This window comes from Notolabrus celidotus, chromosome 23 (genome assembly GCF_009762535.1).
Source record: "Notolabrus celidotus isolate fNotCel1 chromosome 23, fNotCel1.pri, whole genome shotgun sequence".
NCBI classification, from domain to species: Eukaryota; Metazoa; Chordata; class Actinopteri; order Labriformes; family Labridae; genus Notolabrus; species Notolabrus celidotus.
In genome coordinates, this window is record NC_048294.1 from 19,169,422 (window position 1) to 19,180,750 (window position 11,329).

General features: G+C 43.1%; 1 protein-coding gene across 1 annotated transcript in view; it reads right to left on the bottom strand.

Moving 5' to 3' along the window:
* Positions 1 to 10,764, bottom strand: part of afap1 (actin filament associated protein 1) — a 63,820-nt gene extending 53,056 nt beyond the window's left edge. Inside the window, exon 1 of the mRNA XM_034677293.1 lies at positions 10,466 to 10,764. Coding sequence (XP_034533184.1) covers positions 10,466 to 10,502 — 37 coding nt within the window. The 5' untranslated portion in view covers positions 10,503 to 10,764. The remainder of the gene's footprint in view (positions 1 to 10,465) is intronic.
* Between the last annotated feature and the right edge of the window lie 565 nt (positions 10,765 to 11,329).

Below are 11,329 nucleotides of genomic sequence, written 5' to 3' on the forward strand. Positions count from 1 at the left end.
CCCGCTGCGTCAGCTGCTTTTTCACTTGGAGTGTCTTATGTTAATTTAGAGCTGATACATGTTGCTGTTTATCATACATCAATGATTACAGGGAAGAATAGAGAGGAGATGTTGGAGGACATGAAATGGACGACCGATGGACGGCAATTAAGGAAGTGGAAATACGATGCCGTCGAGCGGACCGGATTTGACCTAGTCTCTGAGACGACACCCATCTGTTCCTGAGCGCTGTTTTGAAGCCAATCGTTGGCGGGAGCCATATTGAAAATGCTGAAGTCAACCTAACTGCTGTCAAACTAGTGTGAAGTAAAGAGGCGGGCTTCGAGCCTCCTAGCCAACAGCTACAGTGTCCCTGTCTGTCAATTAAGTCAGCTGTGCCTCTCATAATGGAAAACTCATAATCTTAATGGCTTCGAAATTGCCGTATTATGAAAAAATTCACCTCTGTACAGTGTGTGCAGGTCGAGAAATGAGCTATCCAGGTTACACTTGTTTTTTGAACCAGGCGGTAAACGTGTTTATTTCTACTGTAAAGATCGAATTTGTGTGTTTGTCGTTTACGGTACTTCCAGAGCCAGCCTCAAGTGGACACTCGAGAAACTGCAGTTTTTAACACTTCCGCATTGGCTTCAATTCTCGCGGTCGGAGGTTGCCGCTTGGATTTGATGCCTACTTACATTTTGGAGGAGGTGTAGGCCTCTGCGTAGGTACAGGGGCTACGCAGACTTACGGCTTGGCTAAGCCATTGATTCATCGCAGAAATTTGAACCAGGCTTCAAAGTCAGCGTTTCAGATCACCAGGAAAGAAGATTCAGAGGCAAGCTGAACCCCTGCATGATTGTTGTTAGCTGCATCACTGCAGACAGAATAATGCCGGAACAACAGCATGCCAGCACATATTACTTAAAGTTTCTGTCAAAGTCTCCTTAAGAGCTGCAGAGCTTGACTGACTTATTTTGCATCAAAACACCAAAAACTGGATCATGAGGAGCTCACACCGCTGGAACCTCTGCCTCTTTATCATCAGATTTGGATGTTTCATCCATATCAAGTTGTGACTAAAGCAGTACACTCCAAAATAAATCAAAGGAAATGTTAATAAATAGCAAAAATCCCCTTTAACAAACCAAATATAAACCCAGACGAGATGACAGATACTGGAAATGTTCTTGGTTCCTGGAGTTTTTCATGTTTCCATAAAAACAAGCCGCAGTAGTCCACTAAAGGACCTGAGCAGGAGGTTGTTTTCTGAACATAATTAGAGGACACAATTTGTCATGGTGAAGTTACGTAACCTCTTCAAACCCGTGTGTCATCTCTGTGGCACGCCACGTCACATCAAAAACTGACATTCAATCCTGTTTTCAATCATCTGCCACTGCACTCCTTCTCCAGGTGATAGAGCCCTCCTGCTGATTCAGACGTTAGATGAAATGAAAACCTCCCACATGTTTAACGGGCCAACCACCCGATCATCCACGCTGAGCACTCTTTTAACGGCACTGTGGGCTGAGTGTTACTGTAACACTGTGGTTTCTGTTAATTGAGGTTGGCTTACGGTCAGGCATCGTCTTGGTTACTGCTTCCTGCGTGCCACCAAAACACACGTGATTACATAAGAACTTACACACACACACTAAAGTAAATGCAAAGTGATGCATCCTAAGTTTCCAGCACTTTGAAGTTGTGTGAGTGTGGACTGAATAGATGAATACAACATGAAGCCTGTCACTTGCTTTAACTCTCCCTGTACCATTGAAGTTCCTAACCATAGACCTTTCTGGAGTTCCTGAGCTCCCTTGTCTCGTAGGTTCCTCTGGATCTCTGCCGTAGACGGCCAGACTCAGGCTTCTACAACTACTACTATCAGTCTCACCACTATCATCTCTTTCTCTGTCATCATCTCCCTCTATCCCTCTCTCCAACTCGGTCTCAGCAGATGTGTGTCTAACATGAGTCTGGTCCTGCTGGAGGTTTCTGCCTGTTAAAGGAAGTTTGTCCTTGCCACTGTAACTTCCTAAATGCTGCAAAGTGCTCTGCTCATGGTGGATTAAGATGAGATCAGACTGAGTCCTGTCTGTAAGATGGGACTGGATCTTATCCTGTCTTGATGTTGGGCCTTTTTTAACTAATAGAACATAGAGTACGGTCTAGACCTGCTCTGTTTGAAAAGAGTCTTCAGGAAACATTTGTTGGGGTTTCGTGCTTTATAAAAACAAAGATTGATTGATGGATTGTGTTAAAGCACGTCTCTTCTGAATCCAAAATAAATCCAAGAGATGTTTTCTTCTCCAATAAATTTGCACCAATTAATCTGAGGGTAGCTGGACCTCCATCCAATATGTAAATTAATTGAATACTGAGTGAGGAAGCATTGCTTTCTTATTGAATTATTCTTATGAATCCAGGCTGTTGCACTAAACCGTGCAGGAAGCAGGATGTATCCACTATCTGGTCCCCAAAACATAAATCTTGATATCATCGGCGTAACTCATAAACTTTGAATTAGTGCAGATTAGAGGGAAATTAAGCATCTGAAGATCCTCCAAGAGCTGATACTACTATAAGCGCCTACTGTAGCAGACTCCTGATCTAATTTTCTTCCTCATAGTCTCACATTCCTCTCCTTTAATTGAAAAAGCTTTAACCCGTCCTGTATTCTGGTACATTTGGCCTGAACGTGGGTAGAAAGCTGTGAAAGTCATGCAATAATTCCAGCTATAAATGCTTCATACAGGGTTTGAGCCTCAACTTGGACGAAGACCAAGAGAGAGGGAGAGTTCTGAGCAGATCACAGACCCGGCGATGCTGCATTAGTTTATGATGAAAGACTGGCTGTCTCGCTCTCCCCTTGTGTGTCAGGTCTGTAATTATGAGGTTTGTGTGCTTTCTTCGTTCCATCAAGGCATGCCAAGCGATCATCACAGAGCGCGGCTGATTCCTATCGAACTGTACAGGTGGTTTACCGTACCAGCAGATGTTTCTCTGACCGCAAATACACATCTGCAGAACCCTGATTTGAAGACAAGAGGGGTTAAAGATGAAGGGATAGGGCCGTGCTGATGGAGGTTTACAGAAGATATGAGACACAGCAGGAGAGAGAAAGAGGGCTTGTCAAACAGCCAGCTAAAGACAGTATTTGTGGAGAGAGATGATTCCTCTTTGGTATCTCTTTTAAAAGATAATTAAAGGGTGCTCTGATCAAACCTCAGGCCGAACAGAAGACGGGGTGAAGGGGAGGATCGAACCGTAAAGACACTTCAGCTGTGGGATTGGATCTTCTGGTGGGAATGGTGGGAATGTGGTTTCCTTGATTGGACTGGGAATGGAGGCTGACAGGGTGTGAGAAGTGAGCGAACAGAACTTTTCAATTAGTGAGGTCATGAAAGTTTCACTCTGACATCATGACATCATCTGTTCATCCTCTTTCTGTCATTATAGTTTGTTCTCATCCAGCTGAGTTATGTCACAGTGTTCATTTATTTGACTTGTTTAGTTTTGGTGCTTATTTGATGCTACGAAAACTGTTATAACACCATGATTGACAGCTCTGTTTACCAATGTGGCTGCTGCAGCGCTGTGTGCACCGGATTATCAGAGTAGAGGAGGAACGGTGAGGTCAACAGGTTAGTCACATGACTGGGTATAAAAAGGACACTCCAGAGGAAAGAGAGGAAAGGTTCATCACTTTGTGAGAGACCGTGTGAGCAAATAGTTCAACAGATTCAGAATAATGTTCCTCAAAGTAACATGACAAAGAGTTAGTGGATTTCATCATCTACTATACATAATGTCATTAAAAGATTCAGAGATTCTGGAGACACCTCTGTATAAAAGGGACAAGGACCAAAACCAACACTGGATTGGCCCTGATCTTCAGGCCCTCAGGCACTGCATTAAAAACAGACATGACTCTGTAGTGGAAGTCACTGCAAAAAAAGACCTGGCTCTGTAGTGGAAGTCTGCATTAAAAACAGACATGACTCTGTAGTAGAGATCATAATGCTGGAGAATCAGATACCAAAAGTTCCATCTAATTAGGAATAACGTGATGATCCTGATTTTGGTGAGTTGCAAAGCAATGCATGCAACATTTGAAAGTATTTACACTCATGGGAAAGCCTGAGATCTGCAGATACGAGTCAGTCTCAGTACTGACGGAGCAGAAATGTCTTCTGTTTTCTGATTTCATGCCAGCTGCATCTCATCTTTAGATGCTAAAGAAGTCTGACCGTGACTGACAGCTCAAAGCCTTTTCATCTGTCAACACCCATTACATCCTGCCAAGAGTACCACACAGTGAACACCCCCAACACTAGACACACCCATGTGAGAATCTGAGTGAGTGCAAGCATTTTTGGATGAATGACAGATCCAAACTCAAGTCAGAACACCATGCAGACGTATTAACCGACTCCTTTGTTGTTGTTTTTCCTAACAGAAGACCTCCTTCAATCCAACACACCCCCTGCTGTGTGAACCCCCAAAGCAATCTGAAGCTTTGGTCCTGTAATCACAGAAGATTAGTCCACAGACAGACATACACCTAACAAGCTCATCCTATTCTATCAATAATCCTGTTAAAGACGCCTGCTGAGGCTGATCAGAAATTATCTTCTCCTAATGGTCACAAATGACCAAGGTAACCATCAACACCAAGAACACATCAGAACACATTTCAACTGTTAGCTTTACGTTTCCAGGCAGGAGTCCAAATGTGAATGCTTGGGTGATGATGTGGGATCAGTAGGCTGGTTGCCAGTTGTGTTAAATCCATATGAAACTGTCCTATTTGGCACGAGGGAGGCTCTTCTATAATATGCACGAGCTCAAATCCTTCTCCTGTGTTTTTCCAGATGGATATTGACAGAGAGGGAAGGCAGTGAGGGCTATGATTAGTCGGCCCCAAAATTAAAGTCTCTGTTCCCTCATGCCAGCTTACTGACAGGCCGGCTTTGGAGGGAAGGAGGAGAGATTACAAACTCATTTCTCCTCATCTCTACTCTCCGCTTCTGGGATCCATCCACCAAACCACCACCAAAAGAGGAGGAGGAGGGGGACCCGCATGCCTGACATATGAAAGCTTTTAAACTGCTATCATGGTGCACAGGCTTCAGGAATCAGGCAGACCCTAACTCTAAAGCAGGACCAAATGGGAGAAGTGGGCCAGAACGGTGACACCATGTACCCATTCTGCCCACATCACACACACCCCAATTAATTACCCGTAGACTCAAGGTTTCCGTGTGGAAAGCTGCGATAAAAGAAGGTAATAAACACTTAAACACTTGTGCCAATTTTGCCCCAAAACCATGGCACCCCATAAGTGGGAGAGGCCTTTAGCAAAGGAACTGCTGAAAGGATCCTCGACTTGCAATAACAGCTGGATGTGTTGCCAACATCAGCCAGAGTCAATAACAGGAGGGAAAGTGAGTCAGGTTCCCACAGACCTGCACAAAATGGTCTTCTTTTGCTGTTCCCACAAAAAAGCAAAGCACGACTTCTCCTTGTTTACCCTGCACATTCAGCACGGGGTCGTTTGTGTAGGGGCGTACAACAAACATCAATTTCATATTCAGGCTAACTGTCAGTTACCCTCACATTAATTACAATAAAAGTAATGAGGGATTTATTCTGAATTCAGGAGGGACACGTTGCAAACACAGGTATCATGCATCCCAGGACTACATTTGTGTGTAACTGTGTTAGTTGAGCTTGCGTCATGACTATTTCAAGACTCTCTGGAAAATCAAACTTAAGTGTGTCTGAATGCATAACACCATCAGAAGGTGCACACAGCTCACTAAATGTTCTTCATCTTCTCCAAGAGCTGTGGATTAACTTCACTTCACAGCGCATAGCTAGGTCGGACTTGTCGCAGATTGGGTCTGTACCATAGACTGTATAAATAATGGACGTAGTATCCGTGACGTCATTCATCTGTTTCGGAAGCGCTGTTTTGAAGCCAATTGTCGGCGGGAGACATTTTGGAAATGCTGAACTCAACATAACTGCTGTCCAGCTAGTGTGAGGTAAAGAGGCGAGCTTTGAGCCTCCTCGCCAACAGCTACAGGTTTCCCGCCTGTCAGTCAAGTCAGCTGTGCCTCTTATAATGCAAAACGCGTAGTCTTAATATCTTCAAAATTGCTGCGTTATAGAAAAATTCACCCCCCTTACAGTGTGTGCCGATTGAGAAATGAGCTATCCAGACAAAACTCTGTACCATGATGTAAACATGTTAATTTCTGCTGTAAAGATCAGCTTTTTTGAACTTATGTGTATGAGTTTTCCGGTACTTCCGGAGCCAGCCTCAAGTGGACACTCGAGAAACTGCAGTATTTAACACTTCCGCATTGGCTTCAATTGTCGCTGTCGGAGGTTGCCGCTTGATCTGTACCAGAAACCCTCAAAATGTCACCAACTACCTGCCTTAGAGCGCCTGTGCACCTGTCCCCAACTGTAAGTGGCAGCTCCACTGTATTTGGCAAGTTTAGAGTGAACTAAAATCTGAATAATACATTATTATGAGTACAAAATCAAACTTATCTCGCTGTAATTCAGCCTCATAAAATCAAGTCATAATCAGGCATCAACACCACAATATCATGATGCAGATAGGGACGCTCCACAAATCTCAAGTCTGTCGGGTAATCTAAACTGGTTTGCAGAGTGTGTCTACAGTAAGCAGAGCTAGCTCCAGCAGCCTTCAGTCCTCCTTGCAGGTTAGCGTCCTCATGCCTGTACTGGTTCCTCATTGCTCTGGTGGAGTGGTTATATGTCTGTTTAACCAGACACAGCCTACATACAACTTTATCTCCATTTACTAGATCAACATACTGACAAACCACGCCTCACCACCAAATGACATCTGTTACCTGAGCTCCTTTACATCCAGGTAGTAGAGCTGCAGAACATCAAGCCTTTGACTGAAGCTACAGCCCCAGCCAGTGGCAGGTGGATCAATACAGCTTAAACACAACATATGAACTGCAATTCAGGCCTACCATCACAATAAAAAGTTTCAGTGTACGTTTTGTCGGGTCAGTTTGCAAGACGAGACGTGTCACCTTAAGATGGAATGATAAACTACACGACACAACATGATGCAAACGTCTCACTAATTTGTATTTTTTTGAGTCACCCTGTGCCAACTGGGTCCATTCCTGCTCGTGCATTGACTTTATAATTGTAAACTGTAAGAATATGTAACAGATCTTCATCAACATATAAAACAATAACGTCTGATATGCCGATGCATGCATGATAAAATCAGTCCGGCTATTCCTCCTATTTCTATTTGTGCACCTTCCAGCAAATGTGTCAGCCAAGAATACCAGACTGAGCAAACAAGCCTCTGATACATACCTGCATACTGGTTGTCTTAAACTCACACTGCTTAAACCTTTGCCCAAATCCAAAACCAAAACATGATCTGCAATGTTTTCTTGTGCGGCTGAGATGTAATCACAACCCCTCCACACAATGACCGTCTGTCAGAACCTCAGCAAATGCCAGGCTGAGCAGCACCGCCGAGCCACCTGATACCCTGCAGCTGCTAGCAGAGCTCCTGTTATTGTAGGACTCCATTCACTGCTACACGAAGGAGACACTGGAGATATGGAGCATTTGTGTTGTCATTCCAGGATCATGTTGGGAAACCTCTGGCTGCAGCGTGGAGTTACCCCCGTGTTGACCTGGACTGTGTAACATCTGACGGGGCATTGGCAGCTGCAGCTCTGCAACGCAGAAGCTAACAGCAGAGCTTCTCAGCATTATTGGCAGTCATTTTAAGAGCCCCTCTAATCCTTTTTTTATGTTTCAGTGAAGCATGCGAGATAATGTGTTGTTTATGTATCCAGCCCTGTTGTCTAGCAACGAAGAGGTAATAAAAAGCAGGCTTGTTTTGAAGGTAACAATGCCAGAAAACAATGAATCACGTTACATAACAGCTGGCTGCGTCAAAGAGCTGACGATGAAAAGGCTTTATGAAAAATGAAAGATTTAGCATTAGCTGCGTGCTTTTAAGGTGAGCTGCTACACAGTTAGTCATACGGGAGTGAAGCTATGTCAGGATAAAGGTTAGGACCACTGGAAGTCCTGAAAGAACATTCACAGAGGGGTCAGTGGAGGTGAAGAGGAATCCTTCTTAGATGCATGAATCATACAGTCGTTCCAAAGCTGCTTTTTCTGTTGTTTCATTGCAACAGTCCTTGCTGGAGACATATCTACAATCTTTTAATGAGGGGTCGACTTCACAGCGTGCCCTGAAAATGTTTGTCATTTGTACAGATTTTGGATGTTAAAGACTGGGAGGTTCAGCAAGCAGCTGTGCAACTGGCTGCAATGGCTGAAACATGATCGTAATATTAAAGTTTGTCTACTTAGAACTTTTTGATTTAGTCCCTGAAGGCCTCTGATCTGAATAAGGACGTGTCTGACATCACTTGTATAAAGACATGATCTTTTATTTAACCCGAAACAGCTGTCAGCTACATGCTAGTTCAAAACAGCCAAAGTACATCGACAAAAATAGTCATTTTAATTCACATAACAGAGAAGTTTCTATTTAAATTTCTTCTTAGTGTGTGTGTTATTGTGAGACTTGGGTGTTGTAAATAGCTGGTCCAGATCCAACACAATATTTTTCCATAACAATGACGAAAAAACCCGACCACGTTGCACCAGCAAGGACTTCCTCCTGTCAATGGAGGTGAAAAGAGTCAACTTAAAGGTATCGTGTCTGCAGGTAGGGCTGGGCGACAACTCGATAACCATAATTATTGTGATATAACTTTTCTCAATAAATACATAAATAAAACAAATGTTTGATAAAACTTTGATATGTACCTGTAATTACACCCACCAACCACTAGATAGGGAGGGGGCACTGATGTGTCTTAAACGCTAGTTGCCACCCAACATTAACAGAAGAAGAAGATGATATTGAACAGCCAATCATGTCGCAGGGTGAGAGGTAAGTGGGCTTAAAGACCTTTGGAGTGGAATGTAAACAGAGCGTTACGAAACAAGCGATGACGACGCTCAAGAAAATGCTAAACCTACCAGCTCAAAGCAGAGTCGTTAGTCTAACACTGTGCTGACTCTGCGTTAACTATTGAAACAATTATTTGATTTTTAACGTGATAATTACCGATATCGACTTATATGAACAATTTTATCGTGACATCTTTTGTAATAACGCCCAGCTCTATCTGCAGGGATCCTCCACGATTAACAATATAAACCTGTAAGTGTCAAAAACAAGCACTTCTCATGACTGTAGTTAAATCCAGCACATTTCATTTATTCTTCTTTGTGTTGCAGTGCTTACAGTCAGTTTTGTGGCTGCTACACTAAGTACAGAAAAAAAGCAACACCAGGATTACCCTTTCAGAGATACACAGACTGCATAGTTCATAAATAATGTCAGTATCTTAACTGTCTAAAACCAGGACCCAAAGTGATGCATGCTCCATTTTTACGAGGTATGAATTGAAGCATTAAGTAAAGCCACATTAAATTGCCAGATAATTGAACAGAGTTTGGCGTGAAGTTCATCTTGCAGACATTGACAACCAACCACAACCCTAATGACACTGTCAAGAGCCAACTGTCTCTCCACAGTGTCTCCTCCCTCTCTCTCCCTCTCTCTCTCTCTCTCTCACCCCCTCCCATCCTGTGAGGGCCAACATTTTATAAACAGGACTTTTTGAAACTTTTCAACTTTCTAAACATAAACTGACGAATGTGTCTCTTGATCACTCTGTTGACAACGCATCATCTGGGAGTTGCGCAAAGGAACGTGCGCGATAGGAAATGCTATAGCTGCTGATCCAAGCAAACTGTGGCAAATATATAAACAACTACTTGGTAAAATACATGAAATTACTTTGTATAAACGTATTGCCAGTGGCGCGATATTCATTGTGAGAGTATGTGCTCTTTAAAAAGGTGCAACCTCCAGGCATACATTTTCAGCGCGTGGGGAGGCGGGGTGCGCGTGCGTAAATGCACGAGTGTTTTGAGTGATGCGGGACTAAAAAGCAATAACCTATTCTTGCTCCAAGTCAAATTCTAATTAAACAGGATAGATGATATTTGTCGGATTCATACATTAAGATTTGAATTGAATTAATTAAATGTCTTCACTAAATTAATCAATGTGAAAACAAGCTCTCCTCCTGAAGGCTGCATGTATATCAAACCAGAGCAGAAATGTGCTTTCAGCTGAGTGATCGAGGTGGGACTCGAAACGGTCACTGGCTGCAGACTCCCTCTTCAGATGCTCGCGGCTCATTAAAGCCGCAGTTAGTCAGTTTGATTTGGACTGAGAGGAGGAAAGGTGGACTGAGAGGTGGAGAGGTGGACTGAGAGGAGGAAAGGTGGAATAAAAAGGTCAGGAGAAACTCCAAGGAGACTATTTGAGTGCGGGTCAGGGATTTTCCTGGTGTGTGGAGTCACTCACCCCTGCTGGAAGTGAACAGAACAGGGTCGCTCCTCATCGTGAAGTCAAACGCATCTAATCCACCCACAGACACACAGGAGCAGGCGCGTGCCCAGCGGCTCCCCGGCACCAAGACGCGTAAAATCCACGCTCAAACACAAACTTCAACACCGTGTGTGTCTTCAATTTCAGCCTCCTCTTACTCCTTCTTTTGCACCGGGCCGGCCACTGAAAAGTCTCCTTTCAAACTTTTTCTTCAGATCCTTCTACTCCTCCTCCTCCTTCCTTTCGCTGCTCCTCTGCTCCACCCCTCTGCTCCGCTAAACGTCTCTCTATCCTCCCCGCTCTCTCTCCAGCAAACTGCCTGCATGGATACTTTAGATGTGTTTGAGGACCATCGGAAATAAAGCCCTGAATTTCGGTAACACATTAAACTAAAGGCTAAAACGTGAATGTGGTGCAATAAAGACGTAAATGATACTTAGATTTACTTTACATATTAATGTAGATTAATTGTACATATTTTTACTACATTATTTCGTATCTTTATTTCATTTATTTACGATTCTGCACAGACAATGCAGTGCTGTTAACTGTTTTAATATTTTCTTCAATGTATTGTTTACTTTTATGCACCTTGACACCAAAACAAATTATGCTAAATTACGAACTTTGTTATTAGCAATTCTAATGCTACAGCTTTAACAAAATCCATTCAAAGTTAGCATGACAGCATAAAAACAGAGCTGTAATAAGACGCTGTTTAATGTTTTATTAATCAATCAGACTGTAGCACACTGTCGACAATAACCCTCCTAATTACGGAGATTCTGTCATAAATATTTGTTTATTCTGTGTTATTCTCCGATGTACAAGTACACTTTA